General features: G+C 39.9%; 1 protein-coding gene across 2 annotated transcripts; it reads right to left on the minus strand.

Moving 5' to 3' along the window:
* Positions 1–548: 548 nt before the first annotated feature.
* LOC585276 (thimet oligopeptidase) lies at positions 549–20878 on the minus strand. 2 transcript variants are annotated; one of them, XM_011664904.2, is made up of 9 exons: positions 20242–20878; positions 8219–8290; positions 7591–7695; positions 7023–7130; positions 6219–6292; positions 4722–4953; positions 3228–3359; positions 2526–2642; positions 549–1345 (listed from the first exon to the last, which is right to left on the minus strand). In XM_011664904.2, the coding sequence occupies exons 1-9, from the start codon at positions 20353–20355 to the stop codon at positions 1262–1264; spliced, it is 1038 nt and encodes a 345-aa protein (XP_011663206.2). In that variant the 5' UTR covers positions 20356–20878; the 3' UTR covers positions 549–1261. The 2 variants fall into 2 exon arrangements, with proteins under 2 accessions (XP_011663206.2, XP_030851845.1); XM_030995985.1 differs by lacking the exon at positions 6219–6292 and adding an exon at positions 6338–6411 and having other exon boundaries at positions 20242–20877.
* Between the last annotated feature and the right edge of the window lie 837 nt (positions 20879–21715).

The following is a 21715-nucleotide window of genomic DNA, read 5'->3' on the forward strand; positions in this document are numbered from 1 at the left end:
TTCCAGAACCTTGCAGTACATCTATGCTAGATGATCAACCTTTTCTGATCGATTTCACAACGTTTCTTTCACAATGCAATCGCATGACCATAACTGGTCTTTAGCTTTAACCAACTCAAAATTACATAGATTCATGACCATAACAATTATTGCAACTTTCCTTTTAAACCATGCATAATTTAATACGAATGATAGAAGATGATCTATAAGACAAGAGGTATTCCAAAGGGCAGAAATAAGAACTGGTTTACAGGACTACTGAAAGGCACACATTTAGATATCAAGACAGAATGACAGAAATCAAATTCAAATATTGATATAAACACATTCTAAACACGATTGCTGACATAGTGAGAGTGAGACGCATGGATGGACGGACGGACAGACAGAACCCTGGACAACGACACCATAAGAAAGAACATAATTTTCAAGTGATAACCTGAAAAGGGAAACAAACGGGAGACGCCCTTTCTGAGAAGAAAAGCTAGATTTAAATCAATATGTAAACCTTTGCTGAAGTGGTTGCTTCCCCAAAATATTCATAATTAATTGGGAATAACACGATCTACACTGAGTCACCATAGAGACGGATCAACAATAGTTTTGCATAGAACACATCAGTAGAATTGTCAGCTTAATCCAAGCATTGGTCACATACAGATAAAAAAGTCACAAAAAAGGAAAGAATAAAGCAAAATAAAGAATAGATGTATCTATATTATTAAAGCACTTTCAAATATATACATATATCAAATCTAAACCTATAAATTGATCCCTTATCTAGATATTGTATTTTTCAGTATTCACAAAATGTCAAATAAAGAACTGCCTCTAAACTGTTGTTCTTGTTGCATTAAAATAAACCATGATTGTTCTTGTCCCTAAAAGCCATTTTACGATTTTCTGAACATTAAATGACTGTCCATTTGGATTTTATCCACAGGCTTTCTATGTCCAATAAAGTAGATGAACTCGTACTGGTAAAAAAAAAAAATCACTTTATAAGCCATGAAATAAATAATGATCAAATTTCATTTGTATTTTAAATTGATTGTCAAAATTTAGGATGTCCTAAATGTATGCTCGATCGTCAACCAAAAATGCACTAAACATTATGGACAAAGAGGTCATCAGAAGTCCTAGTCTTCAACAAAGACATTCTGTGAATACAAAGCGATACAATCCAGAGAAGAGATCTAGCGATGAAGTGCCTAGTCTAACTAGCATGGGTCTTGTATCATCATCATCGACCATGTTGACATTAGATCTCTAGTCCTTTGCTGATGAGGAATGGTTCTTGACTGGGTTCACGTCCAAGAAAGTTCTTCAGCATATCGATAGCATCCTGGGGGAGGCGGTAAAGAAGTGAGAAAAGAAAAAGAAATGTGAGAATGATCTTTAGACCACATTCATTAGTGGCAACAATCACAGTAATCGGGGAATGTAATAAATACAAATTCCACAACATAAGATGCTGTAATTAGAAACCTAGCATATTTGAATATAACAAGAGTTAAAAAAAAATAAACTGAAGAAATCTTAAGGTTATCACCATTAAAACACCACAGCTGGCAACTTAGGGACTCATAACTGCAAAAAGCGAGTTCAGTTACTTTATCAAACAAAGCTCTTTTAAAGCTTTGTCATTTATAGCTTGGCTAAAGATTGTGTGGCGTACATACTGTTGACAACTTCTCTGCAGTGAATTCTTCAAAAACTGGTCAAAATACTAAATTCAACCCTAGACCCAAACCTTATCCCAGATCTCAAACCCAGTAACAAACAACATCCTAACCCTATATTTCAGTTGAAATAAAACATGAGGAAAATGTCACATTATCTGGCTAAAGCTAGAGTATTTGTGATAAAACCTTTTACAGTAACTTCTGCAGATATAGTTAACTAAATTATTCATACCCTTGCCAAGTTTTTGTAATTTTTCCATGAGAGAAATTGATTTGTCCAGATTTATGTTTCTAGAGATTCAGACATTACAGCTTAGGCGAGGCGTCAAAAATATCGATACCAGCAGGCTGCCGCCTCACGTATTGGCGCATCGAGGCTGCAATTACGGCCGAAGCCTGGCTGGGGCAATTATTTTTCACTTATTAGCCCAGCCGGCTTGCGCCAGGCTGGGATCTGAGGCTCGGTTTCCATTCGAAAGGCGGCAGCCGGCGCATGCTTTTGTTCGGAGACCATTATGATGACATCATGAGTTAATTGAGGGTCCTACCGCCAGCGGTAGCCGGCTGAGCTAATTAAAAAAATGCAGCCAGGACGCACAAGTGCAGTTAGCTGCCGCTGGCTGGTATATTTATTTTTGACGCCTCGCCTTACATATAAAAGTATTCAACAAAGGCTATAATTCAACCAGTACACCTTTCATTCTCGAGGAACGAAAAACACAAGAAACAAAATTTACAAGGGGTATGAATAATTTGGTTGTTAAATGTATGTAGATGGCCAGAGGAATACACTTTGTATATTATGTTAACAGTTTTTTAAGGCCGAGCAAGACTACTTACGATGGAGCCGCCGGGCTGGAGGATGTACTTGCGGTATTCCTTGCCAACCTTCTGACTCATTATGCCTTCCTTCTTGAAACGAGAACAGAACATGTCCATGCTGTACACCTCACTCCACTACATTATGAAGTGGGGAGAGAGAGAGAGGGGGGGGGGGGGGGGGGGGGGGGGGGGGAGAGGGGGGGGGGGGATAGTGGGAGAGAGAGAGAGAGAGAGAGAGAGGGGAGAGGGAGAGACAAAGTTAGACAGAGAGAAGGGGAGGGAGAAAGAAAAGGGAGAAAGAGAGAGGGGGGGGGGGGAGAGAAAGAGAGGGGAGAGAGAGAGAGAAAAAAAAAAAGATAGAGAGGGGAGGGAGAAAGTGAAACAAGGTGGAAAGAGGTAGAGAGAGAGAGAGAGAGAGAGAAAAAAAACACAGGAGGCAATGAATTTCATGTCTAGGGTAGGGAAATATTTGGAGAAGACTCTAATAAAAGTATAGCACATTTTCTTGGCAGTATTGATGCTTCATTGGGCATTGTTTAACAAAATGAATTTGTCACAAAGCTACAAACTATAGTAAGTGAATGCGGCTGATATGAATTTCACCCAACTAGACAATAATTTTCTTTTTAAAATGTATTCTTGATGGCAATTACGTTAGCCACTGCCAAACTAAAACATCAAGAAATAGCTCAAATGAACAAGAAAGGAAAGAAGACTTACGAGGTATCCATAGTACTGAGCATCATAACCATCGGCTAGATGAGCAAAGGCAGCACACATGTTAGTCCCTGGTGTAGCTGGTATACCAAGGATCTTCTCTGACAGGCCGGAATAGATGGTCTCTGTATCAGCCTAAAGGAAAAAAACCAAGGAGAATTAAAATATTACTTTCTTTTGACAAAACTACTGAATTTCATAAACCATGGATAGATTATGCCATAAGCCCTTCCCTCATCTAGGAGATGTCTTCTCCTTTCATATTTTCTTTCATGTTCATTCTGAGACTTCATCGGGCAAAATGAACTCAGGCTGCAAATGGTGGTAATTTGTGACTGTCAAGGAACTTTCAGAAACAGCTAGAGATTTCCAAAATTGCCAAACTATATGCTTCATGTTTCATAGGCCTCCTTAGGTAGAGCCCATTGACCGACCCCCTCCGGCATTTTGTAGATTTCTACAAAATTATGTTTCAGTCATCCAGAGCAGGGCCCGGTCTTACAAAGAATTGTGTCCTCCAATCAATCGCAAATTTGCATTCTCCTATCTCTTATGTAAATAGTTGTGATTGATATCAACTCTTTGCAGGACAGGGCCCCGGGCCGGTATTCAATTCAATACTTAGCATAAGTAAGAAATTTACTAAGTAAATGGCTAAGTTAAGTAATTTCCTTATCTCATATTCAAAACGCATTTTAGACTTATACTTGCGGTATTCAATTCAATACTTAGCATAAGTAAGAAATTTACTAAGTAAATGGCTAAGTTAAGTAATTTCCTTATCTCATATTCAAAACGCATTTTAGACTTATACTTGCGTAATAATGCGCAATTTTGATATAATTGTGCGCAGGTTATAATACGGAAGAAAACCATATGCCTGCCAATCAAGGCCTCCAAATAATTGGCTTACGTCTGGTAGGGAGCTGACTTACATTTAGGGTAAAATACTTTGAATTGAATACCAGTATTTTATCTAAGCCAAATACTAAGTAAAAAGCTTAAATTTTGCACTTACGTATTGAATTGAATACGGGCCCAGGTCTTTAAAAAACAACATCAATATCCAAATATTTTGAAAAGTTCAAAACTACCAGTCATCAGCTATATACATGTACAGATGGGGAAAAAATATGAAGAAACTATGGGCCCACCAACTCGCTGGAGAGAAGACAAGGGCAAACAATTTGCTCTGGGGGTGTTTCACAAAGATCCTTAGTCAAATTTAACTCTAAGTTGGACTTAGAAATTATGGAGAGCCATTTGTAGCCTTTAAAAACAATATATTCAAGACCGAAAATTCAAGTATTTTTTATTAATTCCACATCAAGAACATGATATGAATTATTTGAATCATTATTTTATGCCTTTTAAAATAACTTTTACTAAATATTTTCATAGATGCTAACAGCTTTCCATAATTGTTAAGTCCAACTTAGAGATAAGTTAAACTTAGGATCTTTGTGAAACACCCCCAGGACTCACAAACTAACTCACCTTTTCCCTGGTATGTATAGTCTGATCAAACGACCCAAGGAGAATCTGCCTCAGGTTGAAGACCCCAGCGTTGGCGTTCCTTGCCTTGACCAGCTTGTCCACCATGTCATCTGGGAGGACCGAGCCGTCCTTGTAGTGACCCGACAGCCTGGCCAGAGACTCCGCCTGCCAGCACCAGTTCTCTAGCATCTGGGACGGGGCTTCCACAAAGTCACGCTCCACCCTGGTCCCACTGCAAAAGAAACGTGTCAGTTGTTAATGAACTTGTAAAGATCTGCTTGAGTTTTGGGGGGCATTCATTAGGATCGGAGGTAGACTTAAAAAGATCAAACAAAAACAAGGTTTTATGTCAGCTCCTCTACCTTATGCCTCTGCCAATCATCATGCCTTTTATCGCTTGTTTGAGTCCATCAATGTCGTACATGTATATGTATAACCCCAAAGTAATAACATTCTTATTACAACACAGAATTTTTCCATAGTAGTGACAAGATGAAAAAAATGATTCAAACAGTTCATTTAATTTAAGTCTTGACATATTTGCTAAAAAGATGCTCTCAAAGTTGAGAGGCAGCTTATTTCTCCATTAACAAAATTAGACATACCAGATGTTCATTGCCACAGCACACCATAATGGCACGACAGCCTAGTAATAATAATAATAGTTCAGTTCATGTAAAGCGCATAATACGTTATGAAATAACATCTCTATAATAATAATAATAATAATAATAATAATATTGATATTTATATAGCGCCGGTATCCGCCAGGCTCTGACGCTCATGGCGCTGTACATACATGTATTACTATCACAAAAATATAACATTCTTAACTAAAATAAAGTAAACTAAAACAACACAAATTATTGCGCTACACTGACATGATTAAATAGCACTGTTTAGAAAGAGATGGGTTTTTAGAGCAACTTTGAAGGCATGAAGGGTAGTTAAATTACGAATACTAAGTGGCAGCTTATTCCAAAGGGACGGACCAGAATGAGAAAAAGCTCTATCCCCCCAGGAACTGCGCGTCTTAGGGACAACTAATAAGGAGGATTGAGATGAACGAAGACGTCTTGTAGGCTTATACTTAACAATCAACTTGATATTGTAGGAAGGAGCAGAGTCATACAATGAATGGAAAACTAACAACAACAACTTAAAAATGATTCGGTCACATACCGGGAGCCAGTGAAGAGTTTTGAGAATGGGGGTGATGTGGGTTCTACGAGAAGAAAGTGTGACAATACGTGCAGCAGTATTTTGCAGTTTCTGAAGTCGAGAAAGTTGTGTGTTAGGGAGTAGATAGAGAATAGAATTACAGAAATCTAAGCGTGATGAAATAAGAGCATGTACAAGTTTCTCTGTGGTTGAACGACTTAAGTATTTCCTAATAAAATACTTCCAAAGAGCTTTGGACTTTATTACCCTAGCTTTAGCTCCGGCAGCCTTATCAGCGCAAAGTGCATTTCAAGAAATGATCCTACCAACACTAACCTGAAGAAACAGAGCTCGGTCTGCCCCAAAATGTCATGCATCACGTGACCAAACTCATGAAAGAATGTCTCGACCTAAGCAAGACAAGCAAAAAGATTAGAAAAGGATTAAGAATGTACCTGAAGAATCTGAACTCGGTTTGCCCACAGAGTTGGTGCATGACGTGTCCAAACTCATGGAAGAAAGTCTCTACCTGTTGGTCAGAAAAGATTACAAGATTAAGTAACAAATTTTCATATGGTTGATATAAGATTTTCAAATTATCAGTTTGGTTAGCCTTTGCCTTATGAAATATGGAAGCTTCTTCAGTTTCCAACCTGAAGGCTCGTTCAGTTGTGACGCCATAACAACCACAAAATAATGCCTGCTTTTCTTCAATGTGTACATGCATGGCAACTGCAAGCAACACTCTTTATCATAAGTTATAAGTTTGAAATTGATGCATATTACACTTTACGTCCATAAATATTTTTTTAAATGCCACAGTTTGGCCAAGTCATATCTGATCGAGGCCTGACATAATGGGTATTTCAAATACTGATATTGATGACAAACTTTTCTAGAAATCCATCTCCTAAAGACTTTGGACTTTTCATTCCTACCTTTCGACTTCTCCTAAAAGTTGTTCCACCCAAAAACATAATGCCTTCGGCACCAACTTCTGTGGGCAGAGGCATAAACAACAGGCCTTGCCCTAAAAAAATAAATCAAATCCAAAGGGTGCTGAACCTTGCTTTTGCACTATGATATAAAGTGAACATTCTAGTAAGCCAAACAATAACAACATCTCTTCCTTTGAGTTACCTCATCATGAGTGGATAGCGACGGGGAGTCGGGAGTAGACTTGGTGAAGTTAGCTACCATGGCTGCTATGGCTGCTTGACGGGTACCATCAGGAGCTAGGCAGCCGGGCTGGAATCAAATCAAAACAAGGTAGTCATTGTTAACTGTAGGTCAAAGGGATCAGGTATCTTTGCCTCAGATTCTAAACAAAATCCTGTAATTTCAAGTTGTTAAACTTTAACAAAAGATTTTGAGTGTTAGTGTGAGCAGATGCTTCATACCCTACTTGCGTTTACAACAGATTTTCCTTGTGGTACTACCTAAGCAAAAAGGAGGGAACATTTCTTACAGTTTCACTAAGCGGGCTTCAAAATTCAGTGAAAGTCTGACAATATCTACCTTAAATTGGCAATCATTATCAATACAAATATTCAATAGGGGCGAACGGGAAACAAAATTCGCTCCATTTTAATTCATGAAAACCCCCAATAGAGTTAAATGAGATAATAAAATCAATCCATTTAATCATGAGATTGAGATATTTATAAGAAACTTTATCATGTCACTCATATGTGAAGAAATCTCCTACCTGAAGACCAAAGCAGGCTGCATGGCTGAACTTGCCTTCCCTGGGGAAAAGATCCAGGTAGAAGAAACCCATGAACTCACTGGTCTCCTTGTCTGTGACACTGAACTACAAAGATAAACAAACAAATGGTGGAATGGTTACAGTGGATTGCCCTTGTCAAATTGGTAGACTATGTGATTCCAGTCCCTGCTGCAAAAATCTGTTGTTATCGTTGCATGATTTTTGGTACCTTCATCCCAGAGCTTTATTTTACTATATAGTCTGCAAGATAAACCTTGCCTTTAAAGATGATGAATTATGATGTAAGATGTAATGGTAAAAATGTTGGTATGAAGATAAGCAATGAAAAAAAAGGTTGATAACATGACTAATGATTCTAATTTTTGAACAATACTTGTTAAGTTGATGGCAACCAGAGCACTTAAAAAGCTTGATATTTCATTTGTGAAGTGCCAACATACCTAAGTGACTTCTCATCTGATATTTAATGTTGCTTACTAATATAAATATGAAAGATGGCACACATACATGTAGAAAGGTCTTATCCATAATGAGAATTCAAGAACTCCAGCCTATTTCCTTTTGTTGTTGAAACTGCAACCATATCATGACTATGTTAATTTCTTACCATCTGAACATCATCATTCCAGACTGGTGCTTGATCCTTGGGAACCTCCTCAAACTTCAGTCCAAGTAGCTCCTGGAGTATCAGAGAGAAAAACAAAAGTAGGAGGTTAAAGCCATAGTCCGTATACAACAGGCAATGAGAGAAAATCTGCTGGAGAGGGCATTTCTACACAAGGTCAATGGAGAAATGTGTAGTAATAGTCTTGTTCCATGAATGCAACGTATGACTTTGGATGTTAACACTTTCTGGAGGACAGCTTCCTTTGGCAGTTTCCAAGTAAGGTCTTCAATCATAGCACTGTCCAAATGGATTAATTGCAATCCATTCTATTCAGGAATTTTATTTGAACTTCACGATTCCTATCTCTTCCAATGAAAATTTGAAATTTACTCAAAATATACATGCACATTTACATCAGCTTGGGTATGTAGGAGGGAGTGGATTTAAAATGAAAGATATATGTACATGCATCAATCCACACATTCTTTAGAAGTTTTCCACGTTTCTTCCTTTTAATTTTTTTTCTTCTTTCTTCCTTTCTTGTGGATAAAATATAGTACATTAACGAGCCAAACTATCACTGGCATTTAAGTATTTACATAGAAATAGCAGTTGTTTGGAAATTAAGTTCAGTCATCTCAATTTACACAGAAAAAGGCTGTTATAGTATACATAGGATGCATTGAAAGCTTTGAATGAACTTCAAAAAGTCTTAGGTAAGTAGTAAACTTGGAATATTGTGGCCTCTTTTTTTTTGCTTTGGTTTTGATTTCTTAAAACACCATTTTGTTTACAGGTGAGATTGTACGTCAGGGATAGGATGTGATGGAGAAGGAGACTTCCCTGAAGGCATGGATTCCATTGTTCTAAAATTGTATTATTCATTCTGGACTTGTTGCTGTACGTCCACAGGCTGGCATTACCTCTGTTGTGATAGGAATCTATCAGCAGCTGAGAAGAGTAGAGATAGACCAGGTTGTTGTGAAAAGGCTGGTCCGCTTCAGCGATGAATCTTGACATAGAGAATGGTCTCTTACAAAGATTGCAACAGGTTATTTGTTTCTAGCAGTGTGGTCTTTTGGTTGAACTGTTTTACATCAACACAGGTAACAGCTGCTTCGCTTCAAAGATGAACAGAGGCACTTTGTTACCGAAGGATGTAGCTATCTCCAGTCTAGCGTATGGAGAGACCATACCATTTGAACAACATGTATTAGCTTCCTGCAGAGCCATAGGAGTAGCTGCCAACACCATGAATAACGTTGCAAGACTATGCTCCAATATGACAGTTTCTCATGAGCATTAAGTGTAGATTACAGCTGATGAGGCTTCAGAGAGATAGATGAAGTTCAGAGATACATCGATTAGTCACACTCTATGTGGATATTACACTGTTGTGGTGAACCAGTGTTGCTGTCTTCCAGAATGCAGCTTCAGGCTGCTTTACCAAGATGGTTGTAAGACAGGTCGGACAGGAGACGAAAGGCCAAGGCTGAACTGTTCCAGGTGCCCACAAACAGCAGGTGTGGCTATTTCTGGAGAGATGCTTGTAAATATCATTAAAGTGTCAAACGTAGCAATGGTTTCTCCTTCTTCACCAAAATCTTTCTGTAAGTCCTGTTGACCAATCCATCATTGAAATAGGTACTGCCAGGAGGATTGAGAGTACCTTGGCTCTACTAAAGATCCCAATGTTGAGGATACTGATGGGCCTTCCCTTTATATGAAATCTGTTCGTGTCCTCTTCAACATCATCAGTAAATTTAGTTCTGCTAGCAACAAAATGATGCATCAATCAACTGGTATTCCTTGGAGACATCCAATCTCAAGTGCTCTGTAGGTCACTGTCACTGAGAAGCTTGGCCAATACTTTGGATGCCCTGACTGGTGCTGTCTGGAACTCTGCAGCATTTAGAGTCCATATGCTGAGTTTTTCTTTTCTTCATTCTGCTTTTTGTTCATCTTCTGATAAAATGTTGTCTTAATCAATTGCATTTCCTTGATAGTTTTCATCTTACACCGCTCTCTGGATCACGTAAGGACTGTCCAATTTCTTCTTGCTTTTGGTTGACTTGTTAGGCAGGAGTATCGGCTGTTGTGTTCCCTGATGAAGTAGTGTGTCCTAGAGGCTTTCTTTCTCAACGGCCCTCTAGGTTAGGTTGACTCAGGAGCTTGCCTACTTAATCCATTTCAATTTGGCTTGTCTAGAATGATTGCTGAGTTGTCAATATCTGATGAGAGCAGCAAATGCCTTCAGTTTTGGGAGAGTCTCGCAATCACATTCCTTTACATCCCTTCCTACTTTAAGTTTTTCCCCACAAATTAAGAGGCCAAATATGACTTTTGTATGGAGTTCATTCAAAACTTGCACTGCTACCTGGATGTATTGATATTATGTTTTACGATGCATAGATCAGATATCATGAGAACAGACTACAATTCATAATCCAAACAACTTTATTTCTATCTGAATTTAAAATAAAAAAGAAAGAATAGGAAAACATTTATATATTTTTATGAAAAAAGGTGAGATTTGGATGGTATGCATTGGTTACGCCTTGTGGAGAAAGACAAGTTAAGGCGAAGGCAGGAAACATATCATCATTATCTTTTTAACAATACCAATAATGCACATGAACATGTATGATTTTGTAATAAATATCAAATTCATTGGAACGGGAACGGTGGAGCACACCTAAAAAGAGAGAAATTCTTTGATGTCAAAGAAACTTAAGAGATAAATATCCTGCAATCGGAAACACCTGCCAGAAGCATTTTCCAGAAAGTGCATTACAATGACAAAAATAATCTTATAAGAAACATCTTTTTTATTTAGCTAAGAAGATTGTGCAATGTGAGAGGGTGAAGTCTGGTAGCTCTCATGGGGGGGGGGGGGGGGGAGGGGGGAGGGGTAATCATAAAGAACAGATATCCATTTCTTTGTTTTTGGTGTAGCATGATCATAATTTTCAGCCGATCACACCCAACTTGGATTGGATGAGCTGAGAACTGGTATCCCTCGGAGTAAATCATTACCGACAAATCACACAAGGAAAATAATGATGTCCCTTGGTGACCTTGAGCAGTTCAAATAAACATTACATTTAGTGGACATCACATACGACTGAACCATCATCAAAGGACATATTTTCTTCTGAGTCAGAGCTGGACAGGCTTATGTCAGTCAATGTCAAAAACGTTGAAAAGGAAGAAATACAATGTAGGCTACGTTCGCTCATAGTCCATCTCAAGGCATGGAAGAGATTGAAGTTATGGTGGGAGGTCCAAAGCCATACAGTTTTGAACCCAAGTTTACTACTGAAGAAATGCAGGCAAGACAAAAGGAAAGACGTCGAGACGACGACAAAGACCCAAAACCATCACCCTAAAATCCATGTGGTGACAACAATAACTGGTGTTTCTGTGAAGTATGCACACTCATCGAGACTTCATAACAGTGTCCATGTTGTGTAAAAGTCACTAATTGCTGGTGCTTTTTGAGCAAGGATATCTCTTGCAATACTCTTCATGAAGACTTTAGGAAAGTTTGTCTAGAAAGGGCAGTTCTTAGGATGTCTTTGATTGCTCGCCCGGATACGACCTCTCGTATCCGGATCAGCTTGAAAATGCATTACATTAGAAGCCAAAGACACTTTTGTTTAGCACTATATTACAGCTGATAATGATTTTCCTGCTGTTCTGTTATTGTTGAATGTAATGCTTCATGGTATAAAAAAGTATTTTTATGTATTAATATGCCCATGTACTGAAGTGTAGTGTTGTACCAAACTTCTGACTGAAGTTTAGTGAAAGAGTGAATGTAAACAAACACAATTTCTGATTGTTGACCATGGTCATGGAGTGGAGGTCCATCGATCCATGATGGACCATTTTAAAGAGGCAGCCGAAGCACAGCCTTTTCATCAAGGACCTTGCTGTGGCTATTTTTGGCCGCGCAACGCTTGCAACAAGCTCAGTGGATGGTAAAAAGAGTCCTCGGCATGCAAAGCTGCAGGACAAGGTAGCAACGCCAGCCCTCAATCCTGAGATGGGTGCCAATGTTCTGCTGAAGCTAAACACCCAGCTCCTATAGGGGAACGGACAAGAGAAGATCAATAAAGATCGTTTCTCTCTTTTCATTATTTCTTCTTGTTTCATCCACTTGTCTATGATTTCATTCTTTCATCTTTTTTTTAATAGCCTGGCTCTATGTATTTCAAACCAGGACAAGAGACATTTAGTTATGCAGTGTGCTAGTTGCCTTAGATGCAGGTCTGGGACGCAAGGGTGTGAGTGACATGTGTCAACCTAGGACTAGCCCTTCCTGTGGTAGACAGCAGTGTCCAGAGGCAAAGATTCAGATTTTGTTCTTATCTCAGCAGCAGAAGCAAAGAAGGAGCGAGAGGCAGATGGGAAATTAAAGGCAGAGTCTGCGATAGCTGCAGCAGCAAGTCACTTTGCCCATGGCGTTCCTGTTAGTTCATGGGGGAATCGACGGCTTCAGTCGGCTCTTTGTGTTCCTCAATACCTCAAACAACAATAAGTCAGAAACAGTACTGAATGGCTTTATAGAAGCTGTATCAATGTATGGATGTCCTTGGAGGGTAAGATGTGACTTAGGAGGCGAAAACAATGATGTTTGTAACGTAATGGGAGGTACTGAGAGGTGGTGGTCGGGGGAGTGCCTTAAGGGGCGCAAGTACGCATAATCAGCGCATGCAGATATCCTATACAAATCTTTACTATGACATGTTTTCATATCTCGCATGCAATAAACAATAAGTTATGCACTGCATGCAGAACAGTAAAGACCAGGGTTGGAACCAGCTAGATCATGCCGGGAAGTGTCTGTCCATATGTGCGTATGTAAAGGTTTTAGGTAAGGGCCAAACATCGACCTGGCAATAGGCAAAGGGTTTTATTCTTTTTCTGTAAGATTTGTGTGTGTGAATCAATTAGGCTTCTGAAAAAAAAACATCTTGCCAATAGTTTCTATGCCAACTTAGGATTGTTATGCGCTAAAATGATATCAGGAAATAGCCTTCATTCTTTCCTGTATTTAAGCTATTGAGGGACGAGCTTGTTAGACTGTTATATACATATTTATCTTTCTCTCTGTTAAGGAGTGGTCTATTAGACGAGTCCTGTTTGTTATGCTCTTTTACTAGAGTATTTTATGAATTTCATCAAGCTTCATGCTGCTATCGTTCAACTTGTTCCTGTTTTCTATGTACTGCAAAATACTTTTCAGACAATCTTCTATTAACCTGATCTCATGTTCAATTATAGGATCATTCCAGAGGATGCATGGTGAGGAGGCAACAGTATCACAGCCATCTGTTTGTAAAATCATTAAAGATGTCTAGGAAGCTATTGCAAAAAGGAAGAGGCATATAATGGGACATGCTTTGTCAAAACATCGGACATAAACAAATTCAAGTCCAGATGCCACAAACAGGGGAAGGTGTACATGGTTAAATGGACCCCCCGAGCTGGAAACCAGACTGCAAACATTGCAAATGTGCTGTGGTTGCCAGACACAGACTCCAATATCGAGTGGAAAGTCATCCTAATCTGAACCACTGAAACCTGATGTCTTGCATTTATGTGTTGTAAGATTATGTTCATGATTATATGTCTTACCTAATTTGATCACATACATAGGGCTTCTCACCTGTATGGATGTGTTTACGTCTTGTGTGATGAGTTTCTTGATTAAATGTCTTACCACATTGATCACATACATAGGGCTTCTCACCTGTATGGGTGTGTTTATGTCTTGTGTGATGAGTTTCTTGATTAAATGTCTTACCACATTGATCACATACATAGGGCTTCTCACCTGTATGGGTGTGTTTATGTCTTGTGAGAGGAGGTTCTTGATAAATGTCTTACCACATTGATCACATACAAAGGGCTTCTCACCTGTATGGATGTGTTTATGTCTTGTGTGATGAGTTTCTTGATTAAATGTCTTACCACATTGATCACATACATAGGGCTTCTCACCTGTATGGGTGTGTTTATGTCTTGTGTGATGAGTTTCTTGATTAAATGTCTTACCGCATTGATCACATACATAGGGCTTCTCACCTGTATGGGTGTGTTTATGTCTTGTGTGATGAGTTTCTTGATTAAATGTCTTACCACATTGATCACATACATAGGGCTTCTCACCTGTATGGATGTGTTTATGTCTTGTGTGATGAGTTTCTTGATGAATGTCTTACCACATTGATCACATACATAGGGCTTCTCACCTGTATGGATGTGTTTATGTCTTGTGTGATGAGTTTCTTGATTAAATGTCTTACCACATTGATCACATACATAGGGCTTCTCACCTGTATGGATGTGTTTATGTCTTGTGTGATGAGTTTCTTGATTAAATGTCTTACCACATTGATCACATACATAGGGCTTCTCACCTGTATGGATGTGTTTATGTCTTGTGTGATGAGTTTCTTGATTAAATGTCTTACCACATTGATCACATACATAAGGCTTCTCACCTGTATGGATGCGCTTATGTCTTGTGTGATGAGTTTCTTGATTAAATGTCTTTCCACATTGATCACATACATAAGGCTTCTCACCTGTATGGATGCGCTTATGTCTTGTGTGATGAGTTTCTTGATTAAATGTCTTACCACATTGATCACATACATAGGGCTTCTCACCTGTATGGATGTGTTTATGTCTTGTGTGATGAGTTTCTTGATTAAATGTCTTACCACATTGATCACATACATAGGGCTTCTCACCTGTATGGATGCGGTTATGTCTTGTGAGAGGAGGTTCTTGATAAATGTCTTACCATATTGATCACATACAAAGGGCTTCTCACCTGTATGGATGTGTTTATGTCTTGTGTGATGAGTTTCTTGATTAAATGTCTTACCACATTGATCACATACATAAGGCTTCTCATCTGTATGGATGCGGTTATGTCTTGTGAGAGGAGGTTCTTGATTAATGTCTTACCACATTGATCACATACATAGGGCATCTCACCTGTATGGATGCGTGTACATTGTACCTTGTATGGAACAGAGAGACTGACACACCTTTCAGTATAAAAATCATGACAGTTACCAAATGCAGAGGTGTCTAAAAAGTGTAACGTGTGTAACATGGAATTGCCCATTTTCATTATTATAGCATTGATGCTTCCAATCCTGATTCCGGAATCATCAGATATGCAAACGACGAGTGGATCCACCCCAATTGCAAAATGGAATGGCTAATGGTCGCCAAAAAAACGCATTTGTTTCTAAAAGCAATTCAGGATATCCCAGCCAACCAGGAATTGCGTTACGATTACAAAGTGGTTACTGATGCAGAATGGAAATTCCACAAACATGATCCGCTGCTCTTGTATGATCTTCCTGGCTGAGTCCCATTCTATGATTGTTTAAAGTTTTTAACTATGCACTCAAATTTGATTATGCCTGAAGCTAAGACTAAGTGAACTGATTTGTGTGTATATATTCTGTTGCTTGTATACAAAGCACATCAATGCACATGTGCTTTCTATTTTGGACATGGTTGAAATTGAAGGCCCTAACAGTTACTCTCTCACACATCTTGGTTCTAACTTTGCTTCTATGACTTGTAATCTTGCTTATAAGGCTGTGCCATGTGATATAAATATCTACTTTTGGCAGCACAAATACCTACTCAATAATGAATTATAGCCGATTTAATAATAATAATAATAATATTCAATTTTTATATAGCACTTAATACAAATGTCTGTAAGCGCTTTACAAATATACTATTACCCCTGTCATTGGATTCAGTGCTTGCCCGCACACACTGTGTGCACAATCTCCACTCCCTGGGGAGCATTCCAGCCGGGCGTTACTTGACGCTCACAAGCTGTTTGACCAACAATGACGGCCGTATCCTACCGGGTACCCATTTGACACCTGGGTGGAGAGTAGCAAGTGCAGGTTAATATCTTGCCAAGGATTTGATATTTGATTCTAATTTCATAACATATTACTTTTTTTAACTTCAGGAATTGGGGTACTCAGGGGAGGATTTGCCCTAGAGAAAATGGTAGAGGGTTCAAATCTGAAACACCCAGAAAGAATCCGGGCAGGCAACTCCCGAAAATACATGGCAACGATGATTCAGGTAGGTTTTATGAGGGAACTATGATAATTTTACTATGTGAGACATTACTCAACTCTAATCCCAGGAGGGAGGGGTTGGGGGGGGGGGGGGGGGGGGCTTTCCATTCGTCAAAGCCTGGTTACAAATATGAAGGATCCTGTTAACCGCAGTCTTATCTCCTGCCTTTAACATCTCGGCTGTTATGCCGGCAATACCAGGTGCCTTATTGTTCTTCATTCTTTTACTAGCATACCTCACTTCTGCTGGAGTAAATGGCTGTGTTGCAATTGGAAGAACATCGGATGGCTCGTCGGGTTGAGCAGGATTACCTGGTTGGGGCCTATTGAGTATTTCCTTGAATTGCTCAGCCGATCTAGCTAGCTTTTCTTCACCAAATGTACTTCTGGTTCATACAAATAACCCTGTTATGTCATACATGCACTCCTCAACCCACAATGTACGTCTGGTTCATACAAGTAACCCACAATGTCTACACGCACCCCACAATGTCTACATGTGCTAATATAAAACCATAGGCTACAGTAATTGCACATCACACAATTGCCAAACAAAAGATTGGCAAGAAGAACCTCTTGCCAATGGCAGAAGATGTAATAAAACGAACAAACTGAATACAATCTGAATATTAAATGCCTTACCACCTGTATGGATGCGTTGATGCGTCAGTGAGATTACATGTACATGCATCACTAAATGCTTTGCCACAAATGAATAAATGAAGTGGAAGATTTGGGGAATACATGTGGCCTCCCAATGTGAAAAGTGTAACCTAATATTAAACCGCCTTGTCTCACTTACAGGTTATTTTGAAGGGTGGGGAGGAAGCCCCAAATATTTATGAGGGACTCAAGACATCAAATTTGGCTGTTAAAAGGTCCTGGCTGTCAGAGGTGTTGTCTAAATGCCAGGGGAAGGAGCCACGCTACACCTTTAAGAAGATAATGTCTGCTTATAATGCTTATAACTCATCAAATTAAGGCAGGAGAGGATACAAGAGGCATCCTTTATTCTGCAAGATTTGTTACAAGCTCCTCGACTGCTTTTTTAAAATATAATTAGTTTCTGATCTGTATTAAAATGAAGAAGTCATGGAGAGTCATTCTCAGGAAAATTTGATAGGGAGTGACTGAGCAGTAACAAGATTAGTCACGGATGTCGGGATTGTGAGTAGAATTAGTGTTTCAATCAAGGACTGAGAAGCAAGTGTCATTGTAAACAATGATAATCTTTAGGGATAATTTATTTGTAATTTCGTTTTCATTTTCAATATAGGGTTTGGCATCAACAAACTCAACTTCATACTGTTAGCATTTCACTCAACATCGACCCGGTTGATGAGTAACCAAGTGATATCGGAGGATACGCTAGCCGGAAAGCTAACACAATTAACCAATCATAAAAGCTAGTTCGAGATCTTTAACATTAGGAGTAGTATGTCTAGGCAAAAACGTGATAAGGATTTACAAACATCGGTCAATAACTACGAAATAGGTGACATAGTCTACTGTCTAGACTCGCACGCTGAATTGGCCCTGGTGTAATAACTAAGAAGCAAAGTGAATTGATAATCGAAATTTGCAATAACCCGAGAGGAAACACAATAGGACGACAAGCTAATATGTCACCCAACTTTGGCACTCTATTTGAGAAACATTTGCATTTGTCTTTATTTAAACATGCATTGAAGGTAAGATATCTTAACATCTAGTTTTTGCACCTCGCTTTCACTCTCAAATGTAGGGTTGGTTATACAACATCAAACGAAGAGAGAAGGATGGGCCTAAAAGAGGGCAAGGGCAAGAAAAATGTCTGCTTATAATGCTTTCATGTCGGAGTATATGTCTTTGCATGGTGAGAAATTCTATCAAGTCAATGTGTGCATATTGTTAAGAGAGGAAATCCACCCTTATCATTGGCAGGCATTTCATTAAAGTAGTAGAACAACAAAGGAGAAACAAATGAGTAAAAGTTTTAGTGTAAACCAATGAAAAGTAGGACTCAAACCCTGGGCCCATGATCTATCTCAACATGCACGCAATGTGTTTGCTACTAAGAATTGTTGAGCGGCGGGAATACAGACAAACCCGAAAGATGGCGTCCAACTGAGGAGGAGCGGCCGAATGCAAAGACCGCCCGCCAGGTATAATTTGTAAACAACAGATCCATGCCAATAACTTAAATATTATCACTTTTGCTCTACCTTTCAACAAGACGAGATGCCTGCCATTCACTCCCGATTGTATTTCTACTTAAACAATGGCTTACCACTCTCCACATCTGGCAATAGGCATGCATGGATATAGGAATGGATAGCGTGTTCACATCTCCACCGACCCCCATGGTCGATGAGAGGGCCTACTCTCCTGTATCGACGGCGGGTGATGAGGTCATCCACAAATTGCCGAATGATGAAATAAAGACGGCTAGCCATGGGTTCGTCTTCACCCACACGCCGCTACCAAGGGACAACACGCCAGACTCGGCGGGGAGGAAGCGCCCGTTGGAGGAGCCCCGAACTAGCAGTAGTGATGTCAACAGGGTCCTGGACGCCAAGGCAGCCATGGAAAGGAGATTCTCCACCGAGGTGAGCTCGCTGCGGGAGGAGATGAAGTCACTCCAACAACCGGTAGGGCAACTTTGCAACCAGGCCGAGCAGAATAGCGGCGAAGCTCGTATATTTACGGAACACGTACAACTGGATATTGTAAAAGGTGTGAACCACTTGTCAGGACTCATCAAATTAAGCCAGTAGAGGATACAAGAGGCATCCTTTATCCTGCAAGATTTGTTATGAGCTCCTCGACTGCTTCAAATATAATAAGCCTCTGATCTGTATGCAAATGAAGAAGCCATGGAGAGTCACTCTCAGGAAAATATGACGGGAGTGACTGAGCAGTAACAAGATTTGTCACGGATGTCGGGATTGTGAGTAGAATTAGTGTTTCAATCGGAGCTGCAAAAGTGCAGGATGACGAGTCAATGATTTAAAAGGGAAATCAAGTACCTTTTATGTGTTTTTACCGTCGCTGCATTGGGTATCAGTCTCAGAAGGGGAGCACAGCTATAGCAATGAGAGGTCACAGTGCGTGGCCATTTATATGATAAAGAAACAGCCAAATAGTTCACAAAGGGTCACACCACAATGCTGCAGACTCTATACATAGTAAAATTGCGCAGAGACTCAGCAAGAAAGGCGACAACTATGACTACAAAAAACTTTCATGACACTATTAGGAGCCCACGAAAGAGACTAGAAGTTGGGGCGGGGGTAGTGGGTTTTAAGAGTAGAGCGGCACAATGTGTGAAGAGGACCACCATCTAGATGGTTGGTTCCACAAACTTCTCGAGCCTGTCTGATAGCGACCTAGTCACAAACATCTCTTTCAGAGATGCATCCCAGAACCAGAACCATAAAAAGATCTTTCACACTCTCTACTGTAAATGGTGTTCTAAACACCCAAGAGGCCCATGTTTTCATGCAGCTCTATAGACATAGGATACTTTGTCAAAATGGAAATTGAGATATCAGGGACGTTCACTTGCTGACATCTGTAATAGTAAGTGTCACTCTCCACTATGAGAAGACAATCAATACGTATCTGATCACCCATCCCACATTGCACAATCTTGTTTGAGAACCAGATATGTCTCACAAAGGGAAAAGCCTTGGTAATGTTTATTGAATGACTTTTAACTGTAGTACGTTTCAGATGAGCTTAAAATTCATAGAATTTGCACAACATCCATACTCTGCTTCAGTTAACAGCTCAGGAACAGATCTGAAACAAATCTGTTTGGAAAATAAAAGGGATTTGGCACTCTCAGCTCAGCATTTCTTCATAACCTGCCACAGATAACGGACATGACCTTTAACCTCCTACCTGGTAGATGTCCAGTGACCCCTGGATGACCTTCTCGAGGGGGAAGTACTCCTTGAGCTTGTTGTGGTCCACAGAGTAGCGCTTCTCTTCGGACATGTTCATGAAGTAGCGCATATCCCACAGGTTGATCTTCTTGTCATTCTCGTACCCGTATTTCTTGCACTAGTTGGAAGGGGAAAAAAAGATGTCAGCAAGTATACAAGATTTTGGATTCCAACTACATGTAGAAGACATAGTGATCTTCTGTTATCTTTGCATTTCCTTGTCCCCAACCTGCCTTGGCCCAATTTCTCCACACCCATATGTTCTCTATGATCCTTGGTTCCTTTCTTCACCTGTTCCTACACTATCTTGCCCTGTCCAGCGTTCTCCGATCTGTAAGTTACCCGCACCTATCATTCCCTGTCAAGATATGTACACCCAGCGTTCTCCTATCTGTAAGTTACCCGCACCTATCATTCCCTGTCAAGATATGTACACCCAGCGTTCTCCGATCTGTAAGTTACCCGCACCTATCATTCCCTGTCAAGATATGTACACCCAGCGTTCTCCGATCTGTAAGTTACCCGCACCTATCATTCCCTGTCAAGATATGTACACCCAGCGTTCTCCTATCTGTAAGTTACCCACACCTATCTCTAGCTCTCTGCACTCTTCTCAAACGCGACAACTTCCCCCTGCCTCCCCCCCTACACACAGGTGTAATCATATATCAGCTGGTGGTAAAAGGGTGTTGTGAACCTACAATACCGCCCAGAAGTTATTGGGCATGCGGGATCGTGAAACACGATAAGAGGTTAGCGTGATTGTAGATGGGTTTTATCGTGTTTTTATCGTGAGAAACATCGTGATTTGTATTCATCTCTATCATGATTTTTTTCCTCAACTTGATCAACTCGCTAAATCCCCGATGCATATCGTGATATTTCCTTTTAGTTTGTTATTATCACGATAGAACTGCGCACAGCATGCTGTATTTATACGCTTGCTGAGAAACTGCCGTTGCGCGATACGCCTGCTTCCTTGAATGGCCTGCGCATCCTCAAACATACCGATGCGCGCTTGCCACTGACGTCACAATCACTTGATTATTACATCACAAAAGCGTGAATGAATGCTTTTTTCATTCCATGCATAAATACACGAGACAATGTGCTACGGGAATGTTTGGGATTGAGCATGCGGAGAGAAAAGTTATCCGATGAGAGAAGTGCAGAAACCAAGAACCAGGTGTCTTGGCCTTCACCACGATACGAATCTTTTTTTATTTGAGGGGGGGGGGAGGAATGTTTGGGATAGCTCATGGCAGAGGAGATCCGAGAGTTTATCAAGAGTTAGACCGAAAGCTTCAGTCTCTAATCTCGACGGCTATTCCGCTTATGTTTAATCCGAGAAAGACTTGTCGTTAACATTATTTGTTGTGCAGCCATCTTGATTTGAGTTAATGAATGCTCATTTTTTTTCCCGGACGTCC

Source organism: Strongylocentrotus purpuratus, unplaced genomic scaffold (genome assembly GCF_000002235.5).
Source record: "Strongylocentrotus purpuratus isolate Spur 01 unplaced genomic scaffold, Spur_5.0 spur5_scaffold_3, whole genome shotgun sequence".
Taxonomy (NCBI): Eukaryota; Metazoa; Echinodermata; class Echinoidea; order Camarodonta; family Strongylocentrotidae; genus Strongylocentrotus; species Strongylocentrotus purpuratus.

Coding starts and splice junctions, on each gene's coding strand:
- LOC585276 (XM_011664904.2), bottom strand. CDS start 20,355: ATGCGCTACTTCATGAACATGTCCGAAGAGAAGCGCTACTCTGTGGAC. Junction 8,291..20,241: donor GGTCACTGGACATCTACCAG/GTAGGAGGTTAA, acceptor CTGATACTCCAG/GAGCTACTTGGACTGAAGTT. Junction 1,346..2,525: donor TCCAGCCCGGCGGCTCCATC/GTAAGTAGTCTT, acceptor CGCCTCCCCCAG/GATGCTATCGATATGCTGAA.